General features: G+C 33.6%; 1 protein-coding gene across 2 annotated transcripts; it reads right to left on the bottom strand.

The window, feature by feature from the left end:
* Positions 1–944: 944 nt before the first annotated feature.
* LOC140853335 (patatin-like protein 2) lies at positions 945–3067 on the bottom strand. Of its 2 annotated transcripts, none has more exons than XM_073247837.1 (6): positions 2841–3067; positions 2547–2728; positions 2071–2260; positions 1786–1947; positions 1381–1683; positions 945–1261 (listed from the first exon to the last, which is right to left on the bottom strand). In XM_073247837.1, exons 1-6 carry the CDS (start codon positions 3003–3005, stop codon positions 1025–1027), a joined length of 1239 nt encoding a protein of 412 aa, XP_073103938.1. In that variant the 5' UTR covers positions 3006–3067; the 3' UTR covers positions 945–1024. The 2 variants fall into 2 exon arrangements, with proteins under 2 accessions (XP_073103938.1, XP_073103939.1); XM_073247838.1 differs by having other exon boundaries at positions 2071–2246; positions 2551–2728.
* Between the last annotated feature and the right edge of the window lie 12694 nt (positions 3068–15761).

Below are 15761 nucleotides of genomic sequence, written 5' to 3'. Positions count from 1 at the left end.
TTAATTACTTAATCTCCCATAAGTTAGAAGTATTAGATTGCTTTTGATGATATTTGAGTTTGGTTGAAAATCAACTAGATAAAATAATCAAAATTTTAAGAATTGAACGAGAGCATGAATATTTATTTGAGCAGTTTAAGATGCTCTACAATGAGATAGAGATACATTGACAGTTGACCATTCTTAAAGCTTTATAACAAAATAATGTTGCAGGTAGACGGAATAGAATACTTTTAAGGATGGTTAGGTCAATGATGGTGCAAACAAATCTTTCTATTTCATATAGAGGGGATGCTTTTCTGACTGTGTCCATATACTTAACCATGGTCTTCTTCAATAATAGGTGCGGGCATACTTAACCATGGTCTTCTTGGGAGTCTGCTGCCTATATATATTCACGATCCTTCTCACAATTACGAATAATTGGGTCTAAAAGAAAAATAGTGTATTTTTATAAGATATCCCAAACACTCCATTATATATCTTTTTCATCAAATTCATTTACTAGAAAAGCACTACGTACTTTTAGTATCTCCTACAAACAACACCTCAAGTGGGAAATTGAAGTTCCAATATTTTCAATATCACTAATTCGTTCACTTAAGCATCAAATGTTTGATTGTTTTTTCAGCGCAATCTCCGGAAAGGTCTTCTTCAGCAATAGGTGCGAGCATACGATCTCTCTTCATTTAGACAAGCAACAAGATATGATTCTTCTATCAAAAGAAAGAAATCATATGCATGTATTATAGAACAGATTATCTCCCAAACTTTTTGTTCAGAAATGTTATTTAAAGATCAATACTTTCAGAAATGCTATTGGTCCTCATAATAAAAGAATAAAAGAATATTTTGTAACAGAAAAGAAAGAATACAAGATTTTTTTTTTTTTTGATGTAAAAAGGAAGTAGCAGGAAGTTACCCCCATTTTATTCAATGAACAAAGAAGAATGAAAGAATAATTTTATTCCATAGACGAAGGGAATTAATTGACGATCTCTTGTTTGGCACCATGCCGATGCTATCAATTCAAATGCATCTTCCCAAGCCTGAGTCGTCTTTCATCGGAAAGCATCTTGGCAAAACGAGTCAGTTCTTCTTCATTTGTTCCTGCCATTCGGACCGCTTCAGACACTCCAGAGTCTAAGTTCACCCTCGATACTGGTTTCTTTAGCAGTTGTTTGCCAATTTGAACGAGCTTCATTAAATTCTCTTTGGAAGATACGTCTACAGATGCTGTGTCACCCATCAAAGTATCATCCTACAAGCAAACCAAATAGTTCAGTCGCATGCATCCATCGTCCATCAAATCAATAAGAAACTTAGAAAATGAAATCTCGTTATCATTCCTTTAATTAGCGGCTAGAATGTTATTATTACCTGTATCCGAAGATAGTTGCCCTCGCAATGCAATGCTTGGAATACGACAGAGGCATGGATGTCCACCATATCAGAACTAGCTTGACTAAAACTATCAATCAATGGTGTCGTGCCATTGTTGTATAGCCATTCAAGGACGCCCCATTTGGATACCTTGGATGCATTCAATTTCTCTTCTTGCTTGGCTGATCCAGTCCCCAACGAGAGAACCAGAAATTTTCCATAGTCTACTGGCGTGATTGGCAAGAAGTCAGCATTTTGTAGGAAAATTTCTTTCGTAACTTCATTCAAGGTCAATAATGTCTGTTCTCAATCATTTAAGATGATTACAATCGACGCGTTAGTTTTTCTTTATAAAATAATGCAGAAATTAATAACTGAAATGGTGTTCTTGTGATGACTTACTGGATTATTTGCCGCAACCCCTCCATCAATGAGATTAAAGCTTCGGGACTTTCCGTCGACGTCTTTGGTTTGAAAATAGTGTGCGGGAAGGTATGTCGGGGCTGCAGAAGTACTTATGCATATATCTGACAGAAGAGCATCTTTTGAAGCTTCCTTCTTAGCCTGTAGAGAAGGGGAAGAGGTAAATTTAACGTTATGCATGCCTAATTGTGTCAAAGGAAGAAAAAGAGTTCATGGCAAATTTAAATGGTGTTTTTGGGAGAGGGAAACATATATAATATATACCTCAAAGGTGGAGAAGATGGTAGGCTGGAGAAGCTTGATGTCAAAAGTGGGAATAACTACATTTGTTAAAGTCTGATGGAGTCTAGTCCCACCAAGCAATTGCTCTACTTTGGAGTGGAGATACTTGCCGTCGTACTTTGGACCCGTGATGCTGCCAAATAAGCTCGCCACTGATCCTAAAATTCCCTTGCTGCATGGAGAAGCATCATGAATTGCTTAATGTAAGTGGGCAACTATAAATTCTTATCACAGAGTTATCATATATACAAATTTTCATTCAATTCCTTAAGCCTCGGTCTTTGGTTACGTATAAACATGCGCATGTATCATAGTCTGGAGTTTCATGTACACATCAGACCTGGTCTTCATTTTTTTTTTTTTGGTTTTTCTACTCCTAGGTATGACTAGAATCACTCTTCTCAACATCTCTAAATTCAGTATTTTTAGGAGTTTGGACGATGTCTCCCCATACTTACCCACTCTTGGGAAAAATCTTTGGACAAATTTGAAGGTAGAAGTCATTGATTTCCTTCGCCGCGAAGAGTGGACGATTATTCTCATCTGGAGCAGCAAGCATGGCGGTCACCAACCCACCAGTGCTTGTTCCAGCAATAACATCAAAGTAATCCACAAGTCTCACATCCTCTCCATCAATCTCCTGCATGCAGCCAAACAAACGTTATTGTTGCTTGCCGAGGAAGAATATTAATTGCACCTATCAATTACATGTAGAACTTCTTGATCTATTGAATGGAATAGGATTTCCCTACTTGAAGCTTGGATTCGAGGAAGGCAAGGATAGTTCCTGGGATGATGCCTCTCACACCCCCGCCATCTATGCTCAGCACTGTAACCATCTTTCCAAGGGAAGGTGGAGACCTTGGCGTGGCGGTGCCATTGCTGATGGTTGAAAGGCTCAAACTAAGGGAACCCATGAAGCTGTCTATCGGGCTTCAAACAAAGCTAGGTCTGCGCAATTCAAGAGTTAAGACTATGAACCAAGGGATGCTTAATAGCTTCGGTTTTCGTATGATGAAGAATCCATTCCTAGATTTATATTTATAGGCAACGAAGGGGAGGAAAGGGTAAAAGTCAGAAGGTCGATCCCAGAACTGAGTCAGAAGGTCGATCCCAGAACTGAGTCAGAAGGTCGATTCTAGAACTGAGCCAGAAGGTCAGACCATGCGGATGATCTAGGCATGGCACTTAGACCGGACCGGATCCATCTAACTAGAGGCTATTTATGATGCTGACAAGTAACCACCCCCCATTAGTATCGGAGGATGCCGATTGGTTCCTCATTTCTTTTAAATTTTATTTATTGTTTTTTAGTGTGGCTCCAACTAAGTTTATAATCATAACAATGCAGATTAGTGGTCAGAGGTCAGATCCAATTATGATGGCGTCTAGACCAATCATTCCAAGACAAAAAACAAAGCCTCATAAATGCACGTATGACTTCCCCTTGTGGGGTTTCTTCTTTTGAATAGAAGATTTTAAACGGTCCGTCTCGTTTGCATGGCCGCGGAAATTTAGAAGCCGTCAAGCAATTGATGTTCTTCCAATACCGGCCCCTGGAACTTTTCTTTTCTTTTTTTTCTTTTTTGTGGGGAGAGAGAGTGCCAAAGGCCGCCTTCAACGAGAGCACGACCGTGTCCGCTTTTGTTGGTGCAGCCACACTCTCAATAATAATAATAATAATAATAATAATACAGGGGATAAAAAAAAAGCCTTCTTTTGGACTTTTCGCCTTCACGTCTTTTGTATTACAAATTTGATGGCCGATCTGTTGGAGAAATAAAGCATACCCTTTAAATCTTTTCCACCCAAAAACGGCAGATTTCTGGGAGATGTTACTTTCATAGAGAAAATAAAAGAATACTTCCCGAAAACCTCAAGAGTTGAGAAAAAAGAGAAAAAAATCTCCAGGACTCACTGCATACAAATCCAAAATCTAATAATAGCACACCCCTGAAAGTTGGTGGTCGGATTGTACCTTTCATACAAAAAAATAATAAATTATTTTTATGGTACCAATTGCCGAATCACACATTAGATAGATTGCAAATCACTTCAATCGATCTCATCCATTCATCTATTCTATTATAAAATTACAAACCGATAGAACAAATATATAATCTTTATCGATAAAGCCAACGCAGATTATAGCTAAATAAAATATGTACAAAAATATTTTTACAAATTATTTATATTTTTTAAAATAATTATTATTCAAAACATATTCTATATCCAATGTAATTTATTTATAAAAGTATCAAAATATATATCTAACTCTTATACGGAGATAAATCATAATATGCTTGGCCATTTAATAGATTGATGTAAAGATTATGAAATAATTTTAAAAATATATCAATAAGAGTTAAGCCATTTATCATAAGCAGATGTCAAGATTCAGATAATTATCACGTGGATGCTTAATTTGAGACCCTACCCTAATTCCTATCATAACGATGGGAGCAGGATGTGGCATGATGAAGCCCCCCCAGGGCTAGTCAAGAGAGGAAGAAGAGAGAGATGTAAGAAAAAAAAAAGATGGCAGAGAATTGTGGTATGTGAGAATGAGAGAGAGTGTGCAATGAAGTGTGAGAGTATGAATCACAACAATAAAAGAATATTTTTGCAATAGAATTATTTATGACGTAAATAATTTTCGTCGTCAATAATTATATTTATAATAAAAAATTAAATTCATTATAAATAATAAAATATTTATGATAAAAATATTTTTTCATTTCAAATAGTTTACTATCAGCGACAGAAAAAAATTTCATCGTAAATATAAAATATTTACGATGAATATTTTCATTATAAATAATTTATCATTTATTTTAATTTTAAATTTTAAAATATTTACGATGAAAATATTTTCATCATAAATAATTTAAGTATTTACGATGAAAAATATTTTTTTATCGGCAATAACCATATTCCCAATGAAACTATATTGTCGCTAATATTTGAAAAAAATAAAAAATTTTAAAAACTATAGATTATTTATGATAAAAATATTTCATCATAAATAATTAATTATTTGAGATAAAAATTGATTTTTATTATAAATAATTGATTATTTATAATAAAAATATTTTAGTCGTCAATATTTTAAAAGAAATAAAAAAAATTAAAAGTTTAAAAATTATATAATATTTATGATAAAAATATTACATTATAAATAATTAAAAATTTATGATGAAAATTAATTTTCATCATAAATAATCAATTATTTATGATAAAAATATTTTCATTATCAATATTTTAGAAAAAATAAAAAATTTAAAAAATTCAAAAATTAGTATATATTTGTGATAAAAATATTATATCATAAATAATTAAATATTTATGATGAAAATTAATTTTTATCATAAATAATCGATTATTTATGATGAAAATATTTTTATCATCCATATTTTGAAAAAAATAAAAAAATAAAATATTTAAAAATTATAAATTAGTTGTAATAAAAATATTATGTCATAAATAATTGAATATTTATGATGAAAATTGATTTTCATCATAAATAATCGATTATTTATGATAAAAATATTTTTATCATCAATATTTTGAAAAAAAAATAAAAAAATTTAAAAATTATAGATTAGTTATGGCAAAAATATTGCAACATAAATAATTAAATATTTATGATAAAAATTAATTTTTATTATAAATAATCGATAAATTATGATAAAAATATTTTCATCATCAATATTTTAAAAAATAAAAAATTTAAAAATTTAAAAATTATAGATTAGTTACGATGAAAATGTTACATCATAAATAAATGAGTATTTTTGATGAAAATTATTTTTCATCATAAATTCTTAATTATTTACGATGAAATAGATTCATCATCAATATTTTGAAATAAATAAAAAAATTTAAAAATATAAAAATTATAGATTATTTATGATAAAAATATTACATCATAAATAATTTAAGTATTTACGATAAAACACTATTTCCATCATAAATAGAGTTATTTACGATGAAAATATTTTCATCTCAAATAGCTAAAAAAATAATTAAAATTTTTTTAAAAAAATAAAAATTACAGATTATTTATGATAAAATTTTTTCATTGTAAATTACTCTTTTTACGATGAAAAAAGATTTTATCGTAAATATGGGATTATTCGCAACGAAACTTGTTTCGTCACCAATAGTTAAAAAAATTAAAAATTGAGAAAAAAAATCAAAAATTGATCATTATTTATGACAAAAATTTTTTATCGTAAATAAACTATTTTTATGATGAAAAAAATTCATCATAAACACGTATTATATTTATTTTTATTCGTAAACAGTTCATTTTATGGTTTATGAGGCATGCTTTTTTATATTAATCATCTCAAAGTTTCTCTGAATCTGTCTCATTGCTCAATTTTATATAAGTTATTGATTCTATAGACTGACTAGAGATCATAAAGTACAAAGACCTTGTATTCATTCAAGAATATAGAAAGGAGATAATTCAGGATCTTTATACGTTAAAACATGATCCACAAAAAAGTTATTCACATGGTGGCATGATAAGGTAAGTTTACTCTTAAGGCTTAGATCCTGTCTTTGAATTTGAGTTTAAATGCTCCCCCTTTTCTTTTGTTTTGCAAGAAATTATTACTTTCTTTCTGTAGAATAGTGAAAGAAAAGTTCGAGAGAATAATATTCTACAGGTTTTTGCAGTATCAATATATCCTTTGGAGCTATATTCTTCTATCATGCGATGGAAGTGTTTGACTTGCTATTTGTGCAGGGACAGTGTCAGCGAAAGTTAATTTGCTAAGGTATTGCTTTATGAGATGGACACAATAGGAAAGATAATTCTTATTTTATCAATATTTTTATCATAAATATTCGATAATTTACGATTCAATCTTGATAGATTTCTCTCACGATCTCAGAATCATCGTGATATTCTCGTACTCTGACTTTCGGAATAAAAATTTCAAGAAGAAGACGAGCTTCTTGGAGATCGAAGATCTCAAAACTATCGATCTTCCATAGTGTCCATTCCATTGTGGAAGTCGAAGAGCTGCTCTTATAATAATTATTAGCGATGTAAATTAAACTTTTCATCGAAATTATAATTTTCATGTACGTAATTTTTTTGGAGGAACAATCACAAATTAACTATTTATATAATTTTTTGATTAATAAAAAATTAATTTTTTTGATGAAATTATTTTGAAAAATTTTTTAGACCAAAAATTTTTTAAACTAAAAAAATTAATTTTATTTTTCATCATGAATATTTTTTAATATCATTTTTTGTTATTAAATTTTTTAGATGGAAATTTTTTTTGGTGAAAAAATCTAAAATTATTTTTTTATAAAATTGTTATTGGAAAGATAGTTAATTATTAGCGATGTAAAATAAATTTTTATCGCAAATATTCTTTAAAAAATTTTTTATGAAAATTATTGAAGAAAAAATAAAATTTATATTATTAATAAATTTATTAATGATGAAATTTTTTATTTTCATCGTCAATAATTTTTTTTTATGAAATTTTTTAGAGAGAAAATTTTTTAATGAGAAAATTGTTTTTGACAAAAATTATTGGTGATGAAAAAAAAATTTTGTTGCCAATAAATTTATTAACGATGAATTTTTTTCATCACCAATAATTTTTTTTGGATGAAATTCTTTTAAAGAAAAAATTTTTTTAGTGAAAATTATTTTTTTGACTAAAATTATAGGTAATAAAAATTAAATTTTCATTGCTAATAGCATTATTAATGATGAAATTTTATTTTTTCATCATAAATATTTTTTTTTAATGGAAAAATTTTTTAAAGGGAAATTTTTTTTGGCAAAAATTATTGATGATGAAAATAAAATTTTTATTCTAATAAGTTTATTAATGATAAAAAAAATTTTCGTCATCAATAATTTTTTTTAGGCAAAATTCTTTTAGAGAAAAAAATTTTAAGTGGAGAATTTTTTTTTGGCGGGCATTATTGGTGGCGAAAATTAAATTTTCATTGCTAATAGTATTATTAACGATGAAATTTTATTTTTTCATCATAAATAATTTTTTTAGAGAAAAAAATTTTTTAGTGAAAATTTTTTTTTTGACTAGAATTGTTGGTGACAAAAATAATTTTTCATTGCTAATAATTGTATTTGCGATAAAAATTTTCATCGCTAATAGTTTTGCATTTAATGCATATCAACTCGGTGTCCCTTCGCATGAAACCCTCTCCTCTCCCTCTCCCCTCTCCTCTCTCCCTCTCCCCTCTTCTCTCTCCGTGCTCTCCCCTCTCCTCTTTCCCCTCTCCTCTCTCCCTCTCCGTGCTCTGCCCCCTCTCTTCCCGCCGGCAAGCCTGTCTCCACCGTCACCGCCACCGTCCGTCGTCCGCACCATTGCTGTGCCACTATTGCCGTTGCTGTTTGCCGGAGGTAAGGTATTCCACCCCATTTTTTTTATGTTGATTGGGCCACCGGGGGGCGAAGGGGGTTGCGGGGGGAGGGGGGCATGGGTGGCCGATGGCACCATGGGGTTGGGGAGGGGGTCGGTCGGTGGAGACGGGACCGAGGGGCGGTCCGGGGCGAGATGGGGGTGAGGATGGGTTCGGGGGGCGGTCGGGGGTGAGACGGGGGTGGAGAGGGGGTCGTGGGTGGCCGGCGACGTCACGGGGCTGGGGAGGGGTTCGACCGACGGAGATGGGGTCGGTCGATGGTCGGGAGCGAAATAGGGGTGGGGATGGGTTCGGGGGGTGGTTGGGGGCGAGACGGGGGCGGGGAGGGGGCCGTGGGCGGCCGACAGCACCACAGGATCGGGAAGGGGGTCGGTCGGGAGAGATGGGGTCGGAGGGCGATCGGGGGCGAAACTAGTGTGGGGATGGGGTTGGAGCACAGTCGAAGGCAAGACAGAATTGGCCGGGGGCGAGACGGAGGCGGGGACGGGGCCATGGGCAACCGAGGTGCCACAGGGCCGGGTAGAGGGTCGACCGATGGAGATGGGGTCGGGGGACGATCAAGGGTGAAACGGGATGGGGAAGGGGTCGGCCGCGACACGGCGATGCCAGAGGGCCACGGAGTGGGTCGGCCAAGGAGGGGGTCCGCAGGGAGGGGTGGGTGACGATGGGGAGGGGGTCGGCTGGAGAGGGGTGGGTGACGGCGGAGAGGGAGGAACGGAAGAGAGAAACGAGGGGGAAAAATAGAAAAAAAAAGGGAAAAAAAAGAGAAAAAAAAGTGAGAAAAATATTAATCAAATATTTTATTATTTGATTGATAAAAATAAAATTTGGATCACGATCCGAATTGTATCGAGGTCAGAATTCGGATTGAGATCCCGAAAAGTCATGACTCCCATGTGATGATGCAACGCTTGCTTCTTGTGGTCATGCGTGGCTATTTGGATGGTGATGTTCAAACTATATTGGTTGAGTTAGGAGTATATTTTCGACAACTGTGTTACCAAAAATTGAAGATTAACTTACTTGAGAAGTTTGAAAAAGATATCGTACTCATTCTTCGTAAGTTAGAAAATATTTTTCTACTATCATTGTTTAATGTTATGGTGCATCTGGCTATTCATCTTCTAAAGGAAGCTCTTTTGGCCAGACCGATACACTATTGGTGGATGTATCCTATTGAAAGATAAAGAAATTGTACGCACTTTGTCATATCAGTTATAAAATATAAATGCATTTCTAAAACTTAAATTTATTTTTATTTGCTGATTCTTGGGTGTCCTAAAAAAGTATGTGTGCAATAAAGCACTGCCGAAAGGTCTATAGCGCAAGCATACGTAGCTGCGGAATATGTCACATTCTTCTTGATGTATCTTAACGATATCGAAATAATATTCAATCGTACAGATCATAACGTAGACCGTGAATGGGATGACAATAAATCGATGCTGTCTATATTTAAATAAATAGTTCGACCAATTGGTGAAAGGAGATATAAATTTATGGACGTGAACGAACTCTCCAAGACACACTTCTATGTTCTAAATAATTATAAAAAAATTATAGATTTCATTGAGTAAGTACCATCTTAGCATATTATTTAATATTTTAAGTAATTTTTTTATATCGATGTAAAATTAAAAATCATAATTTGTTATAGTGAGCACAAGAGTATATTATATAAAGAGAATAATACGGATGCTGATGATCGATATAGGAGAAAATTTACAAAATGATTTGGTGATCTTGTTAGTTATACTAGTAATATGTTATTTTTAATAATTATAAAAATAATTATTTAAATCAACATAATTTTTTATTTTATGGTATAGATAAAATATAAATATTTTAATAAAGAAGAAGGTGCGATCGATGAGTTGTACGATTTAGCATGTGGTTTCGATCGAAGGGTTAACCATTATGCATCCTGTATCATTGGAGGAATAAGATTTCATACAAAGGAGCTTGAGATGCAACGACGGATCCAGAATAGTGAGATTGGTTCGATAGGATATGAAAGAGAAGAAGAGATTGAATATTATAGTGTACTGACAGATATCATAGAACTGAAGTATGGATCCAATAATTCTGTATTCTTGTTTCAGTTTGAATGGTGGGATATTAGCAATAAAAAGATCGGTATTCATATCGATTCACACTTTATCAGTGTAAATTTTGCAAGAATATAGTACCAGAATGAACCGTATATATGAGCAACTCAAGCGAAACAAGTAATATATTTGAAGGATCTAAAGTATCGAGATAATTGATATGTCGTACAAAAAATAACATCTAGAGGCGTATATGACTTACCAACCTGATTAGAGATGGATCAAAATTTGGATTTACATAAAGAAAAATTTTTTCAGCAAGAAAAACAAACATTAGCCGAGCTTTTTGTGGATGAAGAACTTGTAATGGCTTCTTTGAATAGGGCTAATCTGTCGTCCAACGAAGTTGAAGCTGATTTTGTATTTAATCTTGATGAGTCAGAGTGTGACGATCAGTTCATAAGTGACAATGAGATAGAAGGCGATACATATATCGATTATTATGATTCGAAAGAGGATCTACACATCGAGGAAGATACGAATATTGATGAGTAGATCTATATTCTTTGTTCAATCTTCTCTTGTGATAATGGTATGCGATATAACTTTATTCATTAGAATGTAATTTATTTTTTATTATTTTTGTTCAATATTATGTTCATGTATATATCAAGAATTACAGATATGGTATCAGGAGACAGACGATGATATTCGCATTCGCAGTCTATCCCAGAGGCTGAGGTATTTTCATCGATTTTCACTGCCGCAGCAGCTCCATCGCCAGAGGATCCTGCACTGGCAGGTCCGAGTGAGGCAGATCCGAGTGGTATTATTATACTTTTTATATAATAAAATTTGAATTTTTTATTTGAATAGCTATCATACTAGTGATTTATTTATTGTTGTTTCAGGTTAGTCTCCACGAGTAGTGAGGTGAGGACGAGGTCCATCAAAAAATTTTGCTCTAGAGCATTGAAGACGTGAGCACCCAGGACAGTATCTCCGTATTGAGATACCACCCGGCTACACCAGACCCATTAAGAGATGGTGCGAGCCGTGACAGACCGAGTTGGGCATCATATACCACAGCTATGCCCCCGTGATGCTTTTCGATTGAAGTCACGTTGTACCGACTCAAAGAGAGATTTTCTACATCCAGTTACAGATAAAATAAATTATACTGTGAATATTTAAATAGCATGATATTCGTCTAATATTTATTATTGGAAGGATATATTTGATATTATTGATTTTGAGGAGGATCGCGTGCAGCAAGCTGTGGACGCTCATTTATCTTTGCATTTCAAAGAGTATCACCACCACGTCTATCAGCATTGGTATCATATGATGCAGGATCATGGGGTGAAGGCAGCGTGACAGCGACCCTATGACAGCATCACTATGGATGATTGGACTGTCATATGCTGGCATTATGAGAGGATCCGACATATCAGGTTACACATCCAAATTATTTTTTAGAGTTTAATGATTGAATTATTTATTCTTAAATTCAGTTTGTTACTTACTAATTTGACTGCTAACTGTATAAAGAAAATATGCACAGAACATCGTGAATCAGGTTAGACAGACCATACCGCATTGTGGGGGTTCGAAGTTGTTCGCTCGTCATATGGAGCAGATGGTAAGTAATTTCTGATTAGTATATAATTCTCTAGCTATTTAAAAAAATTTTAATTAATTATTTTTAAATTGCAGAGAGATGCTTAGAGTGACGAGTTTTTTTATGGGATCGATATCTACCGGTAGACCCACCAATGACGGTCAAGAGAATGGATGATGGAGAGCCAGGAGCTCTTTGTAAATTTTTTACTTATTTTGTTCATTCGTAGTTTGATTTTCAGTACGAAATTAAAATAGCTATAACTTTAATTTTCAGATCCCAGCCTATCTTTGAGGGCTCGACTGCATTCACAGATGACGAGATCTGTGATCAGATACTTGGTACGAGATCCTGTTGTGTTAGGAGTCTAGGGCATGGGATCACTGCTCCTTCATCCTCACGCTCGTCCAGGGCTGACAACCATGCTGCTTGCAATGCTCGGTTGGCGAAGGTCCAGAGACAGGCTGAGCAGCAAGCTGATGAGTTAACTGCATGCGTCGATGAGTATCAGCAGCTTCAGATCTGGATGTAGAGTGGATGGCATAGATAGAGCAGATGATGCAGCTGATGAGGTAGCAGCAGGCGGTCTGAGCTCATCCGAGTGCTCCCTTTCCCTAGATGATCTATTTGTGTAATTTTTTATTTTTATTTTAGATCTTTTGTAATTTTAATTTAATATAATAAGGTGATAAAATTTATTTGTGAGTTTATTGTGTAAATTTTTTATTTTTATTTTTTATTTTTAATTTATAAAAAATATTATAAATATAAATTAAATATAAATATTCATAAATTACTTTTTTAAAAAATATAAATATTCATCACTAATATCCTACTTTGTTGTAGTGAGTGGGATTGAGAGAACATGAGCGCGAGAATGATGAATTGGGTGGGGGTGTAAGGATCCGATTCTTTGACCATCAAGAATATTTTTTTTTTCATACGATTTTTAAAGCAAACAGATAAAAAAAGAAAAATTTTTGAATCTCACATGCTTAGGAAAAGAGCTCCCGATTAGCATCCACCTCCTCTCTCGAGTCAGACAAAAAGTAAATTCTAGGTCTCGTCGGATTCCAATGATATCCAAGGATTTTTTATATAAAAACAATGCCACCTATTCCCTTTAGGCATTGCCCCTCATGCATCCTCAATCAAATTGCCATTAAAATCTATGAGATTTTCTTGATTTTTCATTAAGCACTATTCGCAAACCACCACCATTCTGGTAGGAAAAGAGGATCAAGTACTTCTCTAGAAATGAGGTATGGCCATTAGACCCCTGCTTTTCCTTTTTTTTGGGTAGGGAGGTTCTATGGGCATTATCGTTGGTAGGTAGGGGTTGGAGTTTGTGAACAAGACTTCCCTTGTTTTGTTCTCTTCTTCTGTCAAGTCAGCCACTAGCGTCAGATGTGGCCGTGCTTAGATTGCCAAGGGCCGAAGCTACTATAGCAATTGGCGTTATCGCTGCCATCGGGGATCACCGATGTGGGAGGGGAGGTGGTTGTTCCTAAAGCTTTTTGCCTTCTTTATTTTTTTCAAAAAGCCGAAACAAAAAAGATGAGAGAAAATTAAAAAAAACTCCCTCTTTCCTCTCTTTTCTTTCTCTTTCATCTATACTCTTTCTCTCTATATATATTTAGTGACCTAGTGGTGGGTCCAAAGGTGTTTTTGGTGTGGGTCAACCCTAGGCGAGATCCCAACTCTGAATTGTGAAGTCAAGGTTAGTCTTTTATAACTTTCTATCATAAACCATGAACATTTACATTTGATTTGATGGGCCTAACTTTGTAGGTGAGCATTGCTTAGGCAAGATGATGTTAAGCCAAACTCCCTGGCCTTGAGTTCAAGGATTTAGGAGTCGGTCGATATTCATAGTGTTTGAGTCAATCGTCGGTGGAGGTAGAGTTTTCAACATGATCGTCTATATGTTTATAAAAATCATATAAATATGCATATGTACGATTGATGTATATTTTATAACTACGGTACATGTATTATACATTGTTGAATTAATGTTGCTTGAATTATAATTAATTGGTGCTTAATAATATCTGAGTAGGAAAAACATAACTTAATTGATAGGGTTTGAGCGGTATCTGGATTAGTTGGTCATACAAGAAATATAGCATATATATTAGATCAGCTTCGAACTAGTGTGTGCATTGTGTTTGATTTACCATAGGCTAGAGTATGATTGTGATTATAATGATGCCAAAAATCAGATCATAATTTTAATAATATAGATAGGGTATGGGCAGTATTTGGACAAATTGGTCATATAAGAAATATGGTATGCGTGTATGTGTTGAATCAGTTCTGGACTAAGTTGTAGCATTGTATTTGATCTATCGTAAGCTGAAGTACGATTGTAATTAGTCCTTTATCGAAAAGACAAACATAATGTTACGTAATTATAAAAGTGAAAAAAATGAAAGCATGTAGACTAATTCACCATGCATGAAATGTGGCATATCAGCCATGAGTTGAGATGGGATATTATGATTACTGGCCATGGATGGAAGAATAGTACCATCGAATCAATCTTGAAACAAGATGGATATATATAGGAGATAATTCTAGAGTTGGAATAAAAGGTATAGGCACCCACAATGCTGAATGATGGTCGTACTATACATGCTCATATATGGTGTCCTATATGTATTAGATACTTAATGAAACTTGGTTTCTGTAATTGCCCTTCTGTATGGCTTCACAAGTTTTGGTCATGTTTAATTACTTAATCTCCCATAAATTAGAAGTATTAGATTGCTTTTGATGATATTTGAGTTTGGTTGAGAATCAACTAGATAAAATAATCAAAATTTTAAGAATTGAATGAGAGCATGAATATTTATTTGGGCAGTTTAAGATGCTCGACAATGAGATAGAGATATATTGACAGTTGACCATTCTTAAAGCTTCATAACAAAATAATGTTGCAGGTAGACGGAATAGAATACTTTTAAGGATGGTTAGGTCAATGATGGTGCAAACAAATCTTTCTATTTCATATAGAGGGGATGCTTTTCTGACTGTGTCCATATACTTAACCATGGTCTTCTTCAATAATAGGTGCGGGCATACTTAACCATGGTCTTCTTGGGGGTCTGCTGTCTATATATATTCACAATCTTTCTCACAATTACGAATAATTGGGTCTAAAAGAAAAATAATGTATTTTTATAAGATATCCCAAACACTCCATTATATATCTTTTTCACCAAATTCATTTACTAGAAAAGCACTACGTACGTTTAGTATCTCCTACAAACAACACCTCAAGTGGGAAATTGAAGTTCCAATATTTTTAATATCACTAATTCGTTCACTTAAGCATCAAATGTTTGATTGCTTTTTCAGCGCAATCTCCGGAAAGGTCTTCTTCATTAATAGGTGCGGGCATACGATCTCTCTTCGTTTAGATAAGCAACTAGATATGATTCTTCTATCAAAAGAAAGAAATCATATGCATGTATTATAGAACAGATTATCTCCCAAACTTTTTGTTCAGAAATGTTATTTAAAGATCATAATAAAAGAATAAAAGAATATTTTGTAACAGAAAAGAAAGAATAAAA

This window comes from Elaeis guineensis, chromosome 13, assembly GCF_000442705.2.
Source record: "Elaeis guineensis isolate ETL-2024a chromosome 13, EG11, whole genome shotgun sequence".
Taxonomy (NCBI): Eukaryota; Viridiplantae; Streptophyta; class Magnoliopsida; order Arecales; family Arecaceae; genus Elaeis; species Elaeis guineensis.
This window is presented reverse-complemented; position numbering and strand designations above follow the sequence as displayed.

Coding starts and splice junctions, on each gene's coding strand:
- LOC140853335 (XM_073247837.1), bottom strand. CDS start 3,005: ATGGGTTCCCTTAGTTTGAGCCTTTCAACCATCAGCAATGGCACCGCC. Junction 2,729..2,840: donor TCCTCGAATCCAAGCTTCAA/GTAGGGAAATCC, acceptor GGCTGCATGCAG/GAGATTGATGGAGAGGATGT. Junction 1,262..1,380: donor GCAACTATCTTCGGATACAG/GTAATAATAACA, acceptor GTTTGCTTGTAG/GATGATACTTTGATGGGTGA.